Source organism: Microcaecilia unicolor, unplaced genomic scaffold (genome assembly GCF_901765095.1).
Source record: "Microcaecilia unicolor unplaced genomic scaffold, aMicUni1.1, whole genome shotgun sequence".
Lineage (NCBI taxonomy): Eukaryota > Metazoa > Chordata > Amphibia > Gymnophiona > Siphonopidae > Microcaecilia > Microcaecilia unicolor.
In genome coordinates, this window is record NW_021963819.1 from 170126 (window position 1) to 193436 (window position 23311).

Sequence of the window (23311 nt, forward strand, 5' to 3'; positions counted from 1 at the left end):
TATCTGGTCCATAGTCTTTATTCATTGTCATTTTCCAAGTTTATTTAGCATTTGAGATCCCGCCCATCATGTAAAATAGCTGAGCGGTTTACAAACCTGGTATCATAGAGGCGTTTAAAGGAGAAATAAATGGAAGAGGTGTGTGGGGAAGGGGCAGGCAGGGAAACAGAACTACAATAAGTGGTAGGAAAGAGGGGGTAAAAGATAGGAATAGGAAGGGTTACCATACGGCTCCAGAAAAAGGAGGACACGTTGATCCAGTCCAGGTTTTGCTTCCATTGAAAGCAATGGAAGTAAAACCTAGACTTGAGGGTGAGAATTGCAACTAAGGAAATGTGGATGATGTAGTAGCAGTATCAGGAAAAAAGCAACTTCAAAAAGGAATGTTGTGAGACTGGATTTAAATCTGCTTGAAGAGGTTTGTGATCTAAGCTGGAGTGGAGTGGGGGAGGGGGGAGCGGCAACAGAGAAAACAGAGTGACATCATTGGTGTCCTACCTGATTTGTTGGAAAGAAGGAATGACCAGGCACTGTTGTTGGGATGAACAAAGAGCCCGTGTAAACCGCTTTGATTTTATTCTGAAAGGCAGTAGATCAAGCCGTCAAGACACACATTGGAGCCGACTCTGTGGGTGCTGTGGGTGCTTGAGCACCCCCCAATATTGAGGAAATTCCTTGTATGTGTCCAGGGAGGAGTTATTTCCGTTGGGCTTAGCACCCCCAATAATTTTGAAAAGTTGGCTCAGACACATAAACCTATTGACATTTACTTCACAAATACTAGAACTTTTTCTAATTACTCATTATGTAAAATCAAAAGGTCAGCAAACAAGTAGTAGGTGAGACTTTTGCACTGGACCATTTTTCCAGATACTTCTTTAGGAACTGGGAATTAATCACGATGGGCAGACTGGATGGACCATGCAGGTCTTTTTCTGCCGTCATCTACTAGGTTACTAAGTAATTGACTAGAAGGCTGGTGTGAAAGATGGGAATGTGAATGTCTTAAAATAACTCCTTCCCCAGGCAGGTGACAACCTCATGTATGCAAAATGTGTTGTTTTTTTTCCCCAGTCCTTTCTTTCATTTGGAAACAACTGCTGATCTCTCTCTCTCTCTTTTTTAATCAGGCAGTTTATTATCCATCTGCCACAAAGGATGCACAAGAGGAACCAGTACAGGTAGCAAGTACTTTTAATTCTAGTGCAAAGTTCCTGCAGTGCTCCCATTGTTACCGATTCATTAAGACTGTTAAAAGGATACTTAAGTACAGCAGGGGACTGTATACAATGGAAAATTCTGCTTCAACAGCTACTGTACAGTACCTGAAATAAAACAGGGACTGTAGAGAACGATTAGGCGATTTCATCTGATAGCTGAAGGCATGCTAGTTACCCATTGCCTATTTTAGGCCCATTGCTTGAATTTACCACATTCTCAGGGTAATTCAGACCCTGAGAGGTGTTTCCAGGTAAAGAAATTATGGGCTCCTTTTACTAAGCCACAGTAATGATTCCCAGCGTAGCAAATGCGCCTAAGCCCGTATTTGCCGTGTGAGAATCACGACTGCCACTTAATAAAACGAGCCCTTCAAGCAGTACGTTTTACCAACAAGGAACATTTGTGTAGAGGCCAGTGGTTCCCAAACCTGGTCCTGGAAACACCCTAGCCAGTCAGCTTTTCAGGATAGCCACAATGAATATTCATGAGAGATTTGCATATACTACCTCCAGTGCATGCAAATCTCTCTCATGAATATTCATTGCCAGAGCCAGTGGTTGGGAGGCGGGGATAGTGCTGGGCAGACTTACACGGTCTATGCCCTGAAAAGGACAGGTACAAATCAAGGTAAGGTATACACAAAAAGTAGCACATATGAGTTTATCTTGTTGGGCAGACTGGATGGACCATGCAGGTCTTTTTCTGCCGTCATCTACTATGTTACTATTGCAGATATCCTGAAAACCTGACTGGCTGGGGTACCTCCAGGACCAGGTTTAGGAATCACTGGTGTAGACATTTAACTTAACCTTTTAGGTTAATGAGTCCTCATTAATGTGACTTTCTGCCTGTGGCAGGTAACCAATGAGATTTCAAATTTATCGCCCCTTTGTCACGTGCCAATCGGCTTCCATATTCCGTGCGTGCGCTTAGGCGGATTCTTTCCTGTAGGGGAGCGGTCTTAAACCATGCATATAAGCAAATCTTGCACTTACAAGTGGTGCACTAAACAGGTTTGTCCCTGTAGAAATTGATGGCGCCAAAAACGGCACCGAAGTACGGCATGCAGTTAAACAGCGCATGCGCTTATCCGACGTGCACTTAAATGGAGTGCACTGTATTCAAAGGATTATGCAGGTCAGAACCAGTGTCCAGGACGAGCAACACCACCCACCGCAGATGCTGAAACATTTTATTTCCGGAATAAAACCCCAAATAACCAAATTTCTCCCTCAGGCTACCTTAAGGGGTAAAACAGAGAAATTAAGAGCAATCAGTATCCAGCATCTCCCTTCACAGACGCAATATTGTTCAAACCAAAGTTTCATGTCTTTGGAGACTCCCAAGAACTTTACAAACAATTCAGCTCTTCCTGTCGTCATTTGAGTGTCTATCACCCAGCTTCTGTGTTCTGTTTGGCAGGTTAAATCCAGGGCTCATTGTAAAAGATGACCTCCACAGCCACGTATCATGATGTGTTATACAGTTGCTCATCTCTCACTAGAGACTGCTGAAAGGACGCCCAGGCGACAGGAAATTAAAATGTTCACAGAACCTTGAAAAGTCGTAATACTGTGTATTTAGCAACCTACTCACTGGTATTTAAAGTGGCTCACATGTCATTTTTAATGCAACACAACCTTCTCTTTACAACATTTCTATCATTTAGGCCAGAAAATTTACTATAATTATCATGAAATGTTATACTTTGTCTTCATCCACATCTCTGTTAAATGGCCCAAATTGCAAGGAAGAACATGGACCAAGCATGGCCAGGTCAAGCCAAACCAAACCTTTTCACTGTCCCCATGCGTAACACTGACAGGAAAGTGACTCCTGTCCTTGCTCTGGCCTATGCAACTTAAACTATGCTTTTGTTTCAAAAACATGTAAAAAGGTTACCCCCCCCCCCCAAAAAAAAAAAAAAAAACCATTAATGATGTAAAATATGCATTTCCATAATATTTCTTTTTGACTGCCCCTATCGGACCGACCGTTCACTTGTCTATTAGATTGTAAGCTCTTTGAGCAGGGACTGTCTCTCTTTGTTAAATTGTACAGCACTGCATAACCCTAGTAGCGCTCTAGAAATGTTAAGTAGTAGTAGTAGTTTTTGTTATCTCATACAAATACCTTAAGCCTGGGAAAATGAACAGGGCTGGCTGTTGCCTGGGCAGCACAGGCAAAAGAAAAAAACGGGTGAGCTTCCACCATTAAGAGTAGACTCCCGTGGCAACACCTCTGAATGGCCTTTTATTGCCTCCGTTCTTTTGCTGTTAAACAATACAGCTTATCATTTTCTATATATACAAAAATTATGTTTCCAAGCTTTCAATAACCCTTTCCTACTTCCTTACTCAAAAGGAGCCTCACATTTCCCACAGTAAAATGTGAAACACAACACACTGAAAGGATGGGGTGAGTGGTTGTAATGTATTTTTTTAAATTTTTTATTTTTGTTACATTTGTACCCTGCGCTTTCCCACTCATGGCAGGCTCAATGCAGCTTACATGGGGCAATGGAGGGTTAAGTGACTTGCCCAGAGTCACAAGGAGCTGCCTGTGCCTGAAGTGGGAATCCAACTCAGTTCCTCAGGACCAAAGTCCACCACCCTAACCACTAGGCCACTCCTCCACTGTTGCTACTATTTGAGATTCTAAATGGAATGTTGCTATTCCACTAGCAACGTTCCATGTAGAAGTCAGCCCTTGCAGATCACCAATGTGGCCGCGCAGCCTTCTGCTTCTGTGAGTCTGACGTCCCATACGTGCAGGACATCAGACTCACAGAAACAGAAGCCTGCGCAGCCTTCTACATGGAATGTTGCTAGTGGAATAATAACATTCCATGTAGAATCTCCAGTAGTATCTATTTTATTTTTGTTAACATTTGTACCCTGCGCTTTCCCACTCATGGCAGGCTCAATGCAGCTTACATGGGGCAATGGAGGGTTAAGTGACTTGCCCAGAGTCACAAGGAGCTGCCTGTGCCTGAAGTGGGAATTGAACTCAGTTCCCCAGGACCAAAGTCCACCACCCTAACCACTAGGCCACTCCTCCACTCCATGTCCCACTTTCAGATAGGAGACTGATATTTGGATGTGAGGAAGTACTGATAAGTGATGATAGGAAAACACGCTATACAAACACCCCGGTAAAGCATCAATGACACAAAAAGCAAAGCACTAGAATAACAAAAGATGGCAAATCGGACATTTTAGGATGAGCTGGGCAAGTGTTAAACGTGCTGGGTCCTAGGACAGAAATTTAAAAGTGGGCCCAGAGACCATAAAAAAAATAAAATAAAATGAGTGGAGTGGAATGGGTAGATGTGAATCGTTTGTTTACCCTTTCCAAAAATACTTGGACTAGGGGGCATGCAATGAAGCTACAAAGTAGTAAATTTAATATGAATCGGAGAAAATATTTCTTCACTCAAAGTGTATTTTAAACTCTGGAATTCGTTGCCAGAGAATGTGGTAAAGACGGTTAGCTTAGTGGGGTTTAAAAAAGGTCTGGATGGGTTCCTAAAGGAAAAGTCCATAGACCATTATTAAATTGACTTGGGAAAATCCACTGCTATTTCTGGGATAAGCAGCCTAAAATGTATTGAACATTTTCAGGATCTTGCCAGGTATTTGTGACCTGGATTGGCCACTGTTGGAAACAGGATGCTGGGCTTGATGGACCTTTGGTCTGTCCCAGTGTGGCAATACTTATGTACTTATATCCGGTGCTCAAGGCAAACTTTCAGCCACGCACCCCCACCATCACACCAGAGACAGATCGAGACCTACTACCCCCTTCCCTATCCCCCAACAGGCCAGCATCTCCCTTTCTTCTTCCACCCACTTATTCAGCATGTCATCACTCTTTCCCCTCCTCCTCCTGAATCCAGCATCTCCCTTTCACTTTCTCCTATTGGACATATTGCGGAAGGCGCTGCCTTCCCCTTTCTGGAGCTAAAGAGAAAAGTTAATTCAGGGCCATGATGCACAGGCCTGCATTCAAGTGCTGTCAGGTCCCACCCCTTCCCAGCAGAAGTCCCTGTCAGAGAGGGGTGGGATACAACATCACTTAAGCATGGGCCTGTGCATCAAGGCACTACGCTGGCACTAAATCAGTTTTTCTGTTTGGCTTTGGAAGGGGGAAGTTTGTGGCAGCTGCAGGAACAAGAAAAAAAAAGGGGGAGATGAGAGACAGCACTCCTGCCCCGCTGCTGCCCTAGGTGGACGTCTAGTCTGGCTATTGGTAGGGTAGCCCTGGTCTCCTTCAGATTTAGGGAGGCTTGGGGCCTGCTGGCGCACGGAGGCCCAGGGCAACTACTCTGTGTCTGTTCTTCTAACGTTAACCCTGAGGACGAGACATGGTCTTCCTTCAAAACGTTACAGATGTGAATGCACGGTGGTGATAGTCTGGTGTGAACAAAGGGTCATGATCTGAAGCTGAATTAAGTACCATGGGTAAAACATTTTGTCATCACTCAGCTAATTGAATTGTTAACATGGTAGATACCAGTAATTTGGAAGCAAATCCATTGCAAGACTGACTTCTACAATCTCCGGTTGGCCGCGGAGGTGGTGTCGGGCTACTACTTTCACCCTCTTGTAGATTTCAACTTCTTCTACCTCAGTCTCAATTCTTTTCTTCCTTCGAAGTCCACTCCATTCGTCTGCCTCTCCGAGTAGCAGTCATTTATCGACCCCCTGATAGTCTTCCTTTCTCACTGACTTTGATGCCTGGCTTTCCTTCTTTCTTGAACCTTCAGCTCCTTCCCTCATTCTTGGGGATTTTAACATTCATGCTAATGATCCCTCTGACTCTTATGCTTCTCAGTTTCTTGCTTTAACGTCCTCTTTCAATCTTCAACTGTGCTCCACTGCCCCTACTCACCAGAATGGCCACTGTCTTGATCTTATCCTCTTCTCAAACTGCTCACTCTCCAGTTTCTGTGCCTCAGCTCTTCTCCTCTCTGACCATCATCTGATAACTTTCACACTTAAACACTCTCCTCCCCAGTCCCGTCCAATCTTAATCAACACATTTAGGAATCTTCAGGCTATTGACCCTTCTACTCTGTGCTCCAGTGTTTCAAATCTCTTCTCTACCACTATGTTATCCAAGTTTGTCAATGTCTTTTCCTATAATACAATTCTCTGCTCTGCTCTGGATAATCTCGTTCCTCCCATTCCCCGTTCTGTAAAATGTACCAAACCCCAGCCTTGGCTGACCTCTAGAATCCGCTACCTACGTTCCTGTGCCCGCTCTGCCGAACACCTTTGGCTGAAATTCCGTGCCCATGCTGACATCATACATTTCAAATTCTTGCTGACCTCCTTCCAGTCTGCTCTTTTATTTGCCAAACAGGACTACTACATCCAGTTGACAAATTCTCTTTGCTCAAACTCTCGACATCTCTTTGCCATACTGAACTCTCTCCTCAAAGTGCCTTCACCTCCAACTCCCCCTTCACTTCCTCCCCAGACTCTGGCTGAGTACTTTCATGATAAGGTTCACAAGATTAAACTTGAATTCTCAACCAGGTCACCTCCACCTCTCCTTCCCTTAGTCCATTCTCTTAACCCTCCAACCCCTGCTTCCTTTTCTGAAATCACTGAAGAGGAAACTACACATCTTCTTTCCTCCTCGAAACGCACTACCTCTGATCCTATTCCCACCCATCTACTTAACACTATCACTCCTACTGTCATCTCTTTTATGTATCATATCCTCAATCTTTCACTTTCCACTGCGACTGTTCCTGATGCCTTCAAACATCCAAATCCTTGAAGTCACCATTGATCGAAACCTCACTCTCGAAACCCACACGAAGAATACGACAAAAAAAATGTTCCAATCGATGTGGAAACTCAAAAGAATAAAACCTTTTTTCCCAAGAAACATCTTCCGCACCCTAGTACAGTCATTGGTAATAAGCCACTTGGACTACTGTAATGCTCTGTACGCAGGCTGCAAAGAACAGACCATCTAAAAACTCCAAATAGCCCAGAACACCGCAGCCAGTCTCATTTATGGAACACCTAAATACGAAAGTGCGAAACCCCTCAGAGAGAAACTGCACTGGCTCCCGCTCAAGGAATGAATTGAGTTCAAGATCTGCACGACTGTACACAAAATCATTCACGCAGATGCCCCACTCTATATGTTAAACCTAGTGGACTTACTGCCCAGGAATGCCAAAAGATCGGCCCGCAAATTCCTCAACCTGAACTTCCGCAGCTGTAAAGGAATGAAATACAAACAGGCTTATGCTACTACCTTTGCGTACAAAAGCACACAGTCTTGGAACGCACTACCCATGGCCCTGAAAACCAAGACCAATCTAACCAGCTTTCACAAAGCTTTGAAAACACATCTCTTCAACAGAGCCTACAAAAGTCACCCTCAATGAAACAAATCATTCCTTAAATCACTCAAGTACACCAAAAAACACCTCTCACACGACCTTACCTAACACCTTTCCATCTAAATTCCTCTTTCACCTCAGCTTATGATCGACTGTTTTCTTAAATCATGTAACGACGTTCTCATATCCATACTCTGTAAGCCACATTGAGCCTGCAAAAAGGTGGGAAAATGTGGGGTACAAATACAATAAACTAAATAAATAAGTCACACCACTCCTTAAAAAACCTTCATTGGACCCTACATGTCCTTCCAGCTATCGCCCCATCTCCCTCCTCTCTTTCCTATCCAAGATACTTGAACGTGCTGTTCACCATTGTTGCCTTGACTTTCTTTCATCTCAAGCTATTCTTGATCCACTTCAATCTAGCTTTTGCCCCCTTTATTCAACCGAAACAGCGCTTGCTAAAGTCTCCAATGACCTGTTCCTGGCCAGATCCAAAGGTCTCTATTCTATCTTCATCCTTCTCGATCTATCTGCTGCTTTTGACACTGTTTATCACAACCTACTCCTTGATATGCTGTCCTCACTTGGATTTCAGGGCTCTGTTCTTTCCTGGTTTTCTTCTTATCTCTCCCAGCGTACTTTTAGTGTATACTCTGGTGGATCCTCCTATCCCACTGTCAGTTGGTGTACCTCAGGGATCGGTCCTGGGACCTCTTCTTTTCTCCATCTATACTTCTTCCCTTGGTACACTGATCTCATCCCATGGTTTTCAGTATCATCTTTATGCTGACGACTCCCAGATCTACATCTCCACACCAGAAATTTCAGCAGGAATCCAGGCCAAAGTATCAGCCTGCCTGTCTGACATTGCTGCCTGGATGTCTCAGCGCCATCTGAAACTAAACATGACCAAGACTGAGCTTCTTATCTTTCCCCCTAAACCAACCTCTCCTCCTCCCCCATTCTCTATTTCTGTGGATAACACTCTCATCCTTCCTGTCTCATCAGCTTGTAACCTTGGGGTCATCTTCGACTCCTCCCTCTCCTTCTCTGCACATACTCAACAGACTGCTAAAACCTGTCGTTTCTTTCTCTATAATATCACCAAAATTCGCCCTTTCCTTTCTGAGCACACTACCAGAACCCTCATCCACACTCTTATCACCTCTCGCTTAGACTATTGCAACTTGCTTCTCACAGGTCTCCCACTTAGCCATCTCTCTCCTCTTCAATCTGTTCAAAATTCTGCTGCACGACTAATATTCCGCCAATGTCGCTATGCTCATATTAGCCCTCTCCTCAAGACACTTCACTGGCTCCCTATCCGTTTCTGCATACAGTTCAAACTCCTCTTATTGACCTATAAGTGCATTCACTCTGCAGCTCCTCAGTACCTCTCCACTCTCATCTCTCCCTACATTCCTCCCAGTGAACTCCGTTCACTGGGTAAATCTCTCTTATCTGCACCCTTCTCCTCCACTACGAACTCCAGACTCCGTTCCTTTTATCTTGCTGCACCATATGCCTGGAATAGACTTCCTGAGCCGGTAAGTCAAGCTCCATCTCTGGCCGTCTTCAAATCTAAGCTAAAAGACTACCTTTTTGATGCTGCTTTTAACTTCTCACCCTTATTCACTTGTTCAGAACCCTTATTTTATCCTCCTCACTTTCCTATGATCACCTAAACTTCCAGAAATCATTAAAAACTAACCTGTTCAAAAAGGCATACCCTACCGACCCAACTTAAATGCCTGTACCCTGCAACACAACGAAACCAAAGCTCGTAATGGACATATAATAACTCTTCCTCTCTACGATTCCCTAATGTGTGTGTACACACGAACCTTATTCTAGCACATTACTGTATTTGTTCATACCGGAACTGGCGAACGCCTTTACGGTACTATGTAAGCCACATTGAGCCTGCAAATAGGTGGGAAAATGTGGGGTACAAATGTAACAAATAAATAAATAAAATAAATATTCCCTTATCTCTTATTTGTCTGTCCTAATTAGATTGTAAGCTCTGTCGAGCAGGGACTGTCTCTTCATGTTCAAGTGTACAGCGCTGCATACGTCTAGTAGCGCTATAGAAATGATAAGTAGTAGTCTTTGGGATTCCAGAATCTTGCTACTCTTTGGGATTCTGCACAGAATGTTGCTACTCTTTGTCCTTATCACTTATTTGTCCTGTTTGTGATAATTAGATTGTAAGTTCTGTGGAGCAGGGACTGTCTCTTCATGTTCAAGTGTACAGCGCTGCGTACGTCTAGTAGCGCTATAGAAATGATAAGTACTAGTAGTACAATCTGTGCACTGATCGTGGCTGGACAGATTTAGTAGTTGGAGAACAAGGCCAGTGCCAGGCAGAATTCTAGGGTGTGTGCTCTGAAAATGGCAAGGTCAAATCAAAATCAGGTATACATATGAAGTATCACATCATCCCTTATGCTATGAGTTTATCTGGTTGGGCAGACTGGATGGACCATACAGGTCTTTAGCTGCTGTTATCTGCTATGTTACTATGGTATGTAGGAAGTCATGTTATCGTTTCAGAAAAGGAACAAGCAAAAAAAAAAAACAAAAGTGGAGAAACTAGATCCGCTACGTGGGTAAAGATAAAAGAACAGCAAAAAAAAAAAGTAGTGAGATCAACACGACACTTCCAAGACACCATGGAGGCAAGTAATAACTAAAAATACTTTATTAAGACTTAATAAAGAGCCATGTTTCGGCGAAAAACGCCTGCTTCAGGAGTCTGTTTGTTGTGTTAGCCAATGAATGGAGCAACATAGGTGAGGAAGCCTTTAGAAGGGCTAATGATAAGTGTCGAGTCTTTTGAGTTTTTATATTTTGTAATAAATTATTTTGTTATTACTTGCCTCCACGGTGTCTTGGAAGTTTGGTGTTGCTCTCTCTACTTTTTTGCTCCTTTCCATGTTTAATGAGTTGGACCTATTAATTTGACAGTGTGGTTGTAACCTGGTGTTGGTAAAGAATTACCATCCATGTCAGAATCCAGGGGCAGTGGTGTCCGATTTTCTTTCACTGATCTTTTTGAATTTGTCCTTCTCCAGTGGCTTCTTTTATTCCCCCCCTCCCCCACCATATTGAAATATCACTGAAATTCTCTACTACTAGTAGAAGAACTGGCAGCAAACACAGTGCGCAAGACACGACCTTGTATTGAAAAATTGAACCGAATATACGGATAGACACAAACTGAACAGCTTTAAAATGGAATGTATCATTCATTTAACAGAGTACACACATTCAACAAAATTAATACAAATCAATGCATTACAGAGATGGCATAATGTCACTATGAATGCTTTACTGTTTCCCATCATTCTGTTTTCTCCCAGGCAGGGCCACCTTTAGGCAGCCAGGTTCTGTCACCGGTAATTGGGAAGCAAAACCAGTGCTGGGCGGACTTCTACGGTCTGTGCCCTGAGAATGACAAGGACCAATCAAACTCTGGTATAAAGTATCGCATACCATGTAAAATGAGTTTATCTTGTTGGGCAGACTGGATGGACCGTACAGGTTTTTATCTGCCATCATTTACTATGTTACTCTTTGGGGTTCTACATGGAATGTTGCTACTAATTGGGATTCCGGAATGTTGTAACTCTTTAGGATTCCAGAATCTTCAGAACTTTTAGTACAAGAACAGTGCTGGGCGGATTCCTACGGTCTGCGCCCTGATCGTGACTGAATAGATATGGATGGGCTGGAGTGTAAATTTTAAGGGGCTTCGACGTTAGCTTTAGAACTTTTAGTACAAGAACAGTGCTTGGGCAGACTTCTACGGTCTGTGCCCTGAGAATGACAAGGACAAATCAAACTCTGGTATAAAGTATCACATACCATGTAAAATAAGTTGATCTTGTTGGGCAGACTGGATGGACCGTGCAGGTCTTTATCTAGTAACATAGTAGATGACGGCAGAAAAAGACCTGCACGGTCCATCCAGTCTGCCCAACAAGATAACTCATATTTGCTGCTTTTTGTGTATACCCTACTTTGATTTGTACCTGATTTATAGGGGCCATGTCACAAGGGGCTCTGCATTCACTAGATTGCACAGAACCAGACGGCTCTACAGGGTGGGACAACAGCAGGAGGAGGAAGGCAAGGTAGGAGTAAAGACCCAACCTATTCCCTACATACATCCTTTCACACATTGGTAGATGGTGTGGTCATTTAAGGTACAAGCTTAGGCAAACCACATGCCTTGAGAGCCACAATCCAGGCTGCATCTCCAGGGATCACCCAAGAGTAGCTAAGTGAACCTTCAGCCATGCATCCCCCCCCCCCCCCTCCCAGCATCTCCCAACAGTCCTGCATCTCCCTTTTCTCTTCCAAGCCCCTACCCACTATGAGATCTATTGCAAACAATATAAGCAGAACATGCAACACTGATCTCATGCATATTCATTGTGGAAATCTTGAAAACCAGACTATGTTATGGCCCTCGAGGACTATGGTTCCCACCCCTCCACTAGCCGCAAGGAAAGCGCAATGCCAGCCAGCTGTCATGTCAAGTGAGCACAAGATCTAAAAACTTTTTAAAAAAAAAATCATGACTGCGCCAGCCTTCACAGAGCCGGTAATGAGTTCCTTATTCATTCAGGCTGTGTTAGCATGTGTGCAAGACAGACTCTGTCCTTTCTGAAAAAATAAAGTACTTAGGACTTTTGTTGCAAAAAAAAAAAAAAAAGTATATTTTGTTTTATTAAGTGGTTCATATTTTGTTTTATTAAGTGGTTCATTTGCAGCAATGGCAATCTGCTGTACCCTATTCCAGCTTATAGCATTTATCATCCCCTAAACACCAGCAGGGACAACAGCTAGGCGAGGATGAAAAGCTGCCTACAAAACCGTTTTCATCTTGATCCCATGACCACAAAGTGTGCATTTCTGACCTTGAAATTAAATGGTAAAATCCATTCTGTTTTGTGCAGATTCAACATTCCTTTGACCAGGGAATTCCACTTTGCTATACAGGAAGGAGGGAGGAAGGAGGATCGTCTCAGGCAAAAGAACTGCCAGGGAGATCAGTGCAGAGATGGACACAGGAAGGAGAAACACTTTATACGTTTTATTCGACCCCCTACTACAGAGAGGCATATTTAGAGCCTGATCACAATCCATTTTGTGCTGGAAGCTCATTAAACCCTCACCGACACGCACACAGCCTCCAATAAAAAAAACGTACATATTGACCTCTTCCCCTCTCGCTGCAGCTTTCAGTTACCATGGCAACCTGAACATTCAACCCAAGTTTTTTTTTTTTTTGGAGGGGGAGCGAGGATTAAGGGCACAGAAATAAAATACAGAGGAAGACAGATGTCCAAACAAAAAAATATTGTAAAGCAATGTTTTTCTCTCATTTATAAGAGTTGGTTAAAAAAAAAAATATACATACAGAAGTCTTTTGAAACAGCTAAGCAAAGGCACAGCCAAAAGCCACCTTTTAAATTCTGATAAGAGCGCCAGAGTTGAACTCCAGCCCAGCGAAACCTGATCTCATCCTTCCAGAGAGCAGAGACAGGACGCTCTGCTTACACATGGCTCACAGACTGGTTTCCAGTTAATAAATGGAGATGGGAACAAAGCAGCAAGACAACAGTGGCCTGGGCACCTTACAAACACACACACACACGCACACAAGAATGCCGGCAACAAGAGGCCTAGTGAAAGAGACGGCCATTCCAGGGGAGGAAAAGGGGATAGATATGCCCACAGCCCTGCCTACAGCTACAAAAAGGGGACAACTCTGTTCAACTATTCATATCATGAACAGGTTTCATTGGTTGAAGTAGAAAAATCAAACCCAGTCTTTTAGGGGAGGGGGGCGGGGGAGGGTGATTTTTCTTCTCTGCATCTGTTTTTCTTGTGTTCGTTTTTTTGTCTTAGGCCCCAGCACTCCTGGCCCTGGGTTATGATTGTTGAAGCATAGGAGACGTGGGTTTACTCAATCTGGGCATCGTAGTTGGCCCCTCCTGCCTTCTTCAGCTCATTCTTGATATAATCTTCATCCAGCTCCTTGTGGTCCGTAATCACCAGCTCTTTGGCAAAACTCTGGAGGAAAAGGGAAAGAAAAGAGAAAGGTTATACCGAGCCTCACTCATGACACAATTGCGTAGCATGGAGAAAAAAATTACAAATCGGAGAATAAAAACGTACCGCTTGAATAAAAAAGGATGTGTATTGGGCCCTTAAAAACTCACAATGACATAAGTACATAAATAATGCCATACTGGGAAAAGACCAAAGGTCCATCGAGCCCAGCATCCTGTTCCCGACAGCGGCTAATCCAGGTCAAGGGCACCTGGCAAGCTGCCCAAACGTACAAACATTTTATACAAGTTATTTTTGAAATTGTGGATTTCCGTAATTATTGAATGGAAGATTCAATAATTACGGAAAAAGTGACCATTTTAGCAATTGCACAGTACATAAACTCTTCTGTATGGCAGAGGTTAACACTGGACCAGACAGGTAAAGACAACATTTTCTAAATTATTTCCACAGGTAGGATAAAAGAGTGCTGGGGACAATTTCCCTGTTTTTCAGGGGCTTTCAATTTAGATTCAATGGTGCACTGGATTCCTGCCCAATGGTGTAGTCAGCATTTCCAAGTGGGTATGCTCACGCTTGCAGAAAGTTTTGTACTATCAAGGTGTGATGTCAGGAGTGTCGGCTGAATGTGGAGATGCTCAGCATACAGCAGAGCACTGGAGCACAAGGAGAGGGAGGGGACAGCCAATAAATTACACTGAAATACTTTAAAAACAAATAGGAGGAAATATTTTTTTCACTCAACGAATAGTTACGCTATGGCACTTTTGGCTGGATGATGTAGTAACAGCAGTTAGGGTATCTCGGTTTTAAAATAAAAGGTTTGGACAAGTTCCTGGAGGAAAAGTCCATAGTCTGTCATTGGGACAGACATGGGGAAACCACTGCTTGCCCTGGGATTTGTAGCATGAAATGTTGCTACTATTTGGGTTTCTGCCAGGTACTTGTGACCTGGATTAGCCACTGTTGGAAACAAGATACTGGGCTAGATGGACCATTGGTTGACCCAGTATGGATGGACCATTGGTTGACCCAGTATGGCTATACCTATGTTCTTAAACAGGTTTTTATAAAAAAAAACTGTCCACCCTGATATTGCAGGTAAAGTTATGGGCATATGGCCTATATACGGATAAGTTTAACGAGTGAATGGAATTATTTTCCGGGGTGGGGAAGGCTCTGTTTTTTTTTTTTTTTTTGGGGGGGGGGGGGGTGGGGGGGGTGGGGAGGGGGTTTAAGGTAAGGTAATGCTTTTTATAGGACTAAAGATACATTTGTCTAAAATTTGGAGGTTCAAACCACCTTCCTCAGGATTGGACAGTATGAGCCAGGTTCAATTTCCACTGCTGCTCCTTGTGACCCTGGGCAAGTCACTTGACCCTCCACTGTCCCAGTTTTGGCTAAAATGCCGACGCCAAAACCAAAAACTACCAATGAGGCCCGCTGGGGATGGTCAGGGCTTGCAGTTGCTAAATCCACTGCAGATTATAACCTCCAGTCCCAGACTGACAACTGGGAGAGCCATTTTAACAAGGACTTTTCAACAAGTCTGGCATGTTTTGGTTTCCAAGACAATGCAGATGTAAATATCCTCACAAGAGCTTTGTGAGAACATATTAAAAAAAAAAAAGTAAAAAAGTAGTCAAGATTACCCCGCCCCTGCCCACACACGCCCCTTTCACATCCTCGTCCTGCCCTCTCTCGCTCTCACCCCGCCCCCTGTCACATATTCCTCCCCCCGGGGTCACATATTCCCCTTACTTACTATCTACTGCCCTGGTGGTCTAGTGACCTCTTCGGGGTAGAAAAGAGCCCCCTCTTTCCTGCCCGGAGCTCTGCCCTTGCCTTGCATCCTGTTGCTGTGACGGTCTCAGGATTCAAAATGGCCGCCGAGAGTTGAAGTTTCGCAAGGCCGCGTCAACTCTCGGCGGCCATTTTGAATCCTGAGACCGTCACAGCAACAGGATGCAAGGCAAGGGCAGAGCTCCGGGCAGGAAAGAGGGTCCCGAAGAGGTCACTAGACCACCAGGGCAGTAGATAGTAAGTAAGGGAAGGGGAGGGGAGGCTAGGATAGGTCCGCCGCCCGCCCACCCGTTTGGCCAGAACTCCGGACAAACGGGCGGGCTGGCAAAACCCGCCCTGACGCCCAGACATGTCCTCAAAAAGAGGACATGTCCAGGTAAATCCGGACGTTGGTAACCCTATGGATGTACCCAATCATAAAAGCTACCCAATGAAAAAACAAGTTTCAAATGATTTTACCAGAGTAACAAAGAAGTTACTTAACTAAACTCATCAGATGAAAATTGTCCACCAGTCTATAGATAAAACAGTATGCAGTGGCGTTCCTAGGGGGGCGGACACCCGGGGCGGCGCCCCGCCCCCCCGGGTGGAGCACCCCCCTCCCGATGCAGCGCGGACCCCCCCGGGTGCACGCCTCTGGGGGGGGGGGGGGGTGCCGCAGCGTGCGCCTGCTCAGAGTTCCCTGACTTCGCGTGTTCGCTGTAGCTCCCTCTGACCCGGAACAGGAAATAACCTGTTCCAGGGCAGAGGGAGCTGCAGCGAACGCGCGAAGTCAGCGAACTCAGAGCAGGCGTGCGCCACAGCACCCCCCAGCGGCGTGCACCCGGGGTGGACCACCCCCACCCCCTTGGTACGCCACTGACAGTGTGTGGAGAGATTATCCATACTAAAACGGGATGAGGCAGAGGCCTGCAAGCTACGTTGCAACTGCAGAATTTTCAAACAGGAAACTGCAAGGAGCTTCTTTTTGAAAATCAGCAGCAGGCCTCCCAGAGCAAAATACAAGCAACCTCCATATTCTAAAATCAGCCCCCTAAGACATTATTAGGGATGTCAACAAGCCTAAGACTGAAGCCAGAAGCAACATTAGAGCTTGGAGATACCCCAGAAAGCACTGAAATTCACTTTACTAGTGAACCCACACTTTTAAAATCAATTTTTGTGATTTTTTTTCAAGTATTGAATTCTTATAGAATTGATTGATGATGCCAAACAAAGCACATTCTGAAAAATATTCTAACAGCTACAACTAACGCACAGGTTAAGAAATTCTACAGTCCCAAATGCAGACAGAGAAAGAGAAGAAATTCAAACTATACTCTGAAAGAAAGCGGGGGAGGGGGGAAGAGGAGGTATTACAGCAGAAAGATTCAAAGACTGAGCAGGTTTCACCAGCATACAAGGTGATGGGAGGGGGGGGGGGGGGGGAGCTTGGCATGATGTGGAACTGGCACTGGAAACCAAAACTGTGAGAGAAATCAAGCATGCCCGAGAAGAGGTACAACGGGCAATGCTAAATGACAAGAGAGTGTAAGGCTCTCCGCTTGCGTTTACGTATGCCTCATGAACACCACTGAGAAAGCAAGGTTGGCCTGCCACTTCTAGACTGTTCAATTCCTACCTCCTCCCCTCTACAACAACCTTGAGGTCCACAGAAACCCAAAACGTTTACCTTACCTCATCCCCTTCCAGGGCTTTAGTTATTTCCTAGAACTCCTCCACCCACAACAAAATCATACTTCCAAGGGTGGGGGCAAGGTGGTGTCCCTGCCACTGTTGGGGAGGGGAGGGGAGGGTTGGAGTGGGGCTTGTTTATCAATCATGGCCAGCACTTGCCACGCATCCTCCCTCCCCACTGTTTACTTCAGAAATAAATGGGCTTGCAATACCAAGGAAAAAGAAAACAAAATGTTTAGCCACCTTGGGGTGGAACTTAAGGCCATTTCATCAAAATTGGAGTGGAGGAGTGGCCTAGTGGTTAGGGTGGTGGACTTTGGTCCTGGGGAACTGAGGAACTGAGTTCGATTCCCACTTCAGGCACAGGCAGCTCCTTGTGACTCTGGGCAAGTCACTTAACCCTCCATTGTCCCATGTAAGCCGCATTGAGCCTGCCAAGAGTGGGAAAGGGCGGGGTACAAATGTAACAAAAATAAAATAGATACTATTGGAGATTCTAGATGGAATGTTGCTACTATTTGAGATTCTACATGGAATGTTGCTATTCCACTAGCAACATTCCATGTAGAAGGCCGCGCAGGCTTCTGTTTCTGTGAGTCTGACGTCCTGCACAGGACGTCAGACTCACAGAAGCAGAAGCCTGTGCGGCCACATTGGTGATCTGCAAGGGCCGACTTCTACATGGAATGTTGGAATAGCAATATTCTATGTAGAATCTCAAATAGTAGCAACAGTGGAGGAGTGGCCTAGTGGTTAGGGTGGTGGACTTTGGTCCTGGGGAACTGAGGAACTGAGTTCGATTCCCACTTCAGGCACAGGCAGCTCCTTGTGACTCTGGGCAAGTCACTTACCATTGCCCCATGTAAGCCGCGTTGAGCCTGCCATGAGTGGGAAAGCGCAGGGTACAAATGTAACAAAAATAAAATAGATACTATTGAAGATTCTACATGGAATGTTGCTACTATGGAGATTCTACGTGGAATGTTGCTATTCCACTAGCAACATTCCATGTAGAAGCCTGCGCGGCCACATTGGTGATCTGCAAGGGCCGACTTCTACATGGAATGTTGCTAGTGGAATAGCAACATTCCATGTAGAATCTCAAATAGTAGCAACAGTGGAGGAGTGGCCTAGTGGTTAGGGTGGTGGACTTTGGTCCTGGGGAACTGAGTTCGATTCCCACTTCAGGCACAGGCAGCTCCTTATGACTCTGGGCAAGTCACTTAACCCTCCATTGCCCCATGTAAGCCGCATTGAGCCTGCCACGAGTGGGAAAGGGCGGGGTACAAATGTAACAGAAATAAAATAGATACTATTGGAGATTGTACATGGAATGTTGCTATTCCACTTCCATGAAGAAGCCTGTGCGGCCACATTGGTGATCTGCAAGGACCGACTTCTACATGGAATGTTGCTAGTGGAATAGCAACATTCCATGTAGAATATCAAATAGTAGCAACAGTGGAGGAGTGGCCTAGTGGTTAGGGTGGTGGACTTTGGTCCTGAGGAACTGAGTTCGATTCCCACTTCAGGCACAGGCAGCTCCTTGTGACTCTGGGCAAGTCACTTAACCCTCCATTGCCCCATGTAAGCCGCATTGAGCCTGCCATGAGTGGGAAAGCGCAGGGTACAAATGTAACAAAAATAAAATAGATACTATTGGAGATTCTACATGGAATGTTGCTATTCCACTAGCAACATTCCATGTAGAAGCCTGCGCGGCCACATTGGTGATCTGCAAGGGCCGACTTCTACATGGAATGTTGCTAGTGGAATAGCAACATTCCATGTAGAATCTCAAATAGTAGCAACAGTGGAGGAGTGGCCTAGTGGTTAGGGTGGTGGACTTTGGTCCTGAGGAACTGAGTTGGATTCCCACTTCAGGCACAGGCAGCTCCTTGTGACTCTGGGCAAGTCACTTAACCCTCCATTGCCCCATGTAAGCCGCACTGAGCCTGCCATGAGTGGGAAAGCGTGGGGTACAAATTTAACAACAACAAAAATGGATTAATACTGGTAGATGAAATACCACATGTCCACAGGTTGCCTATGAGCTTTCTTCCGTAGATAAAATATATCTGTACCGTGCGGCTAATCTGCTGCTAATCAGTTCAGTTCAACCACAACTCCAATAACGTGAGAAAGAAAAATTAAGGAAAGCAGAGAGGGGGCGGCTACAGGTGAGCAGGAGTGAGACCCACTGCAAGTAAATAAAGGATGTGGCTGTTTATTATCAACGAGCAAAAGATTTAACTTTTTTTTGGCAAACACAATTTATTTGTTAAATTGAACTCATTGTTTAGGATGAATTTTCCTGTCAGTGGGTTGCTGGGGAGGCATTAATGTCCTGTTCTGAAAGGTTTCAATTGTTACTGTGCTAATAGCTACAAACTGCAATTTCCTGGTTTATCCTCCGTTCTTAGAGGACTTGTTAAAACCTGTCTCTTTCGACAGACTTTTCTGATTATTATACCAATGTATTAGTCGTTTTATGTTTGACAAAGTTGAATCTAGTTCATGCATAGTCATTGTGGGCAGTGGCGTAGCCAAGGGTGGGCCCAGGCCCACCCAATAGCAGCACACCTATGAAGTGGCTGGCAGGGATCCCCACGCCCTACCAGCCAAAAATTCCCAACAGCTGTCCCTCCTGCATTACCTTGTAAATAGCAGATCTTCACCTGCAGAGAGCAGCGACTGATACATGCTGTTCGCACCGGTCCTACAGTCTTCCCTCTGATATGCTCCTGCCTGTGCAGAAACAGGAAGTTGCATCAGAGGGAAGGCTGTGGGGCCAACATGAGCAGTGTGTATTACTTGCTGCTCGCTGCCGGTGAAAATCTTCTACTTAAAAGGTATGCGGGAGAGGAGGGATGTTTTGAGAGACCATATGGCATGCAGGCAAGAGAGGGAGAGACCAAATCACTCAAGGGACAGGGCAGAGTTCTTCTGCCCACCCAAGTTGGGCCCAGGCCCACCCAAAATTGGGTGCCTGGCTACACCCCTGATTGTAGGTATCCTGAAAACCTGCCTGGCTGGGTGCGAGGAATGGATTGAGACCAGCACCAGAGAGTGGGTGGGGCGTTACCCGCTTATTTTTAAAAACTCTAATTCTGTAATAAAAATTCAGCACCACTCTCATGATGAACAAGTTCAAACCCTGCAATGCCGCAGGTTGTACAAAAATATGAATTTGTATGACATTCTTCAGACGTGGGTCATACAGAGCATAATGGTGGGGGTGGGGGTAAGGAGGCTCCCAAACAGGGAACAAATCGCCAGAAAGTTGGGGACGTCCCCTGTGATAAGAGGGGAGTGGAGCACTGCTAGGACAGTACCAGGGCAAATGCCCTGCATGAGCTGTGGCCAAACCAGAGGAAATCGAAAATTACTTGAAAAAGAAATGTTGCAATATTTCACAGTGTTCAGCATAATCTGTAGGGTACAGCTGCACACCAAGAACGGATACAAAGGAAAAGCTGATAACTGGGCTCGGGGTTTTCATGTTCCACATCACAGCTAAGGAATCCCAGGACTCTAGTTTTCAAAAGCTGCAGACAAAATTTGAGCTGCATTTCTGAAGGCTGTGAAAACTTTAAGGCTGTTTACAGCTTTTCTGATGCTGTTTTAGATTCTTTCATTTGTAATTTTCAGTTTGTCTTTTGTATTTATCTTTTCATTCATGTCTATTCTTTAATTTTAGGGCTACATTTTGATTAAAAATTGTAATCGCAATTAATTGTGCAATTAAAGGTATGTTATTTATTTTGTCCTCACTGCACCTCCTCGTGACTCTGGGCAATACTACTACTACATATCATTTCTATAGCGCTACTAGACATACGCAGCGCTGTACACTTGAACATGAAGAGACAGTCCCTGCTCCACAGAGCTTACAATCTAATTAGGACAGACAAACAGGACAAACAAGAGATAAGGGAATATTGAAGTGAGGATGATAAAATAAGGGTTCTGAACAAGTGAGTAAGGGTTAGGAGTTAAAGCAGCATCAAAAAGGTGGGCTTTTAGCTTAGATTTGAAGACGGCCAGAGATGGAGCTTGACGTACCGGCTCAGGAAGTCTATTCCAGGCATATGGTGCAGCAAGATAGAGGGTTAAGTGACTTGCCCAGAGTCACAAACAACATACTTTTAATCATGCAATTCATCACGATTAACATTTTAAATCGACATGCAACCCTAAAGTAATTAATTCTACTCCAGCACCTGGTCTGTGCTCCTCATCTCTGCTCCCCTGAATCCAGCAGAGCACACTCCCTTCACAAGCCCAAGTCTTTGCCTCTAAAGCTGAGAAGGAAATTCAGGACTGCCTGGCTGACGTGACCCTCTATTACTCTTCAGAAACCTTTCAAACGCTTCATCGGAGTACCCGCTCCATGGAGTACCTGGGAGCACTGGATTCTTTTCTGGAGCTACCTTAACAGCAAAGCTAGAATGACCGGTAGCATTATATGAATAAATTCATTGAATGCTCACCAAAATTCTGCATCTACCAGATGTACAAGGAGACACTCTGGTAACATAGTAACAACATAGTAGATGACGGCAGAAAAAGACCTGCACGGTCCATCTAGTCTGCCCAATAATATAAACTCATATGTGCTACTTCTTGTGTATACCTTACCTTGATTTGTATCTGCCATTTTCAGGACACAGACCGTAGAAATCTTGCCCAGAACTAGCCCCATTTTCAGGACACAGACCAAGCAGCCGTCCAAGGCATACCGCGAGGAGAAGGATTCCAAGACTTAGCCGAGCAGGAGGAGGCACCCCCCCAGCAGTATGGTAATAAAAGAGAGCTTCCAAACAGGGCTGGTGTTAACACAGTGGGGTCCTACAGCTCTGCCTCACCGATATTACATGGCTTTATCAAGGTGGCTTCAGGTCATTGCTCACGTCCCCCCCACCCCTCCTCCCAAATTCATCTATAAACAACTAGGAGAATCACAAGATTAGCCATACTGGAGCAGACCAATGATCCATCTAGCCCAGTATCCTGTTTCCAACAGGGGCCAATCAGGGTTACAAGTACCTGGCAGAATCCAAAGGAGTAGCAACATTCCATGCTACCAAATCCAGAACTGGCTTCCCCCGTTGTCTCTCTCAATAACAGACTATGGGCTTTTCCTCCAGGAATATGTCCGAACCTTGTTTTTAAGTCACGATATGCTAACTGCTATAACCACATCCTACAGCAACGACTTCCAGAGCTTAAGGAAATTTACCCTTATTAATTTTAAAAGTATTACCAAGTGTCCCGTCTTTGTACTTTTTGAAAAGAGCTAAAGAGATTCACTTTTACCCATCCTATATGGCTCAGGATTTTGTAGACCTCTATCATATCCCCCCCTTGTGCCTTTTTTTTTTCCTTTCCTCATATGGAAGGAGTTCCATCCCCCATTTTGGTTCGCCTTTTCTAATTCCGCTATATCTTTTTTGAGATACGGCAACCAGAATTGAATGCCATACTCAAGATGAGGCTGCACCATGGAGTGATAAGAGGCATTATAATATTCATCTTATTTTCCATCTCTTTCCTAATAATTCCTAGCATCCTGTTTGCTTTTGTGGTTGCTGCACACTGGGCAGAAGATTTCAGCATATTACCTACAATGACACCTAGATCTTTTTCTTGGGTGCCAACTCCTAAGGTGGACCCTAGCATCAGGTAACTCTGATTTGGATTGCTCTTCCCAATGCGCATCATGTTTCATCTGCCCAGTCTTCCAATTTCCCAAGGTCTACTTGCAATTTTTCACAGTCCACATGTTTTTAACAACCTTGAATAGTTTTGAGTCATCTGCAAAATTTAATCACCTCACTAGTTCCAATTTCCAGATAATTTATAAATATGTTAAATAGCACCAGTCCCAGTACAGATCCCTGTGGCACTCTACTTGACCTGGAGGAAAGGAGAAACAGGGGTGATATGATACAGACGGTCAAATATTTGAAAGGTATTAATCCGCAAACAAACCTTTTCCACAGACGGGAAGGCGGTAGAACTAGAGGACATGAAATGAGATTGAAAGGGGGCAGACTCAAGAAAAATGTCAGGAAGTATTTTTTCACGGAGAGAGTGGTGGATACTTGGAATGCCCTCCCGTGGGAGGTGGTGGAGAGGAAAATAATA

General features: G+C 44.7%; 1 protein-coding gene across 1 annotated transcript in view; it reads right to left on the reverse strand.

Moving 5' to 3' along the window:
* Positions 1-12174: 12174 nt before the first annotated feature.
* Positions 12175-23311, reverse strand: part of LOC115459664 (coactosin-like protein) — a 62452-nt gene continuing 51315 nt past the window's right edge. Inside the window, exon 4 of the mRNA XM_030189471.1 lies at positions 12175-13681. Within this exon, the coding sequence (XP_030045331.1) occupies positions 13571-13681 (111 nt within the window). The 3' untranslated portion in view covers positions 12175-13570. The remainder of the gene's footprint in view (positions 13682-23311) is intronic.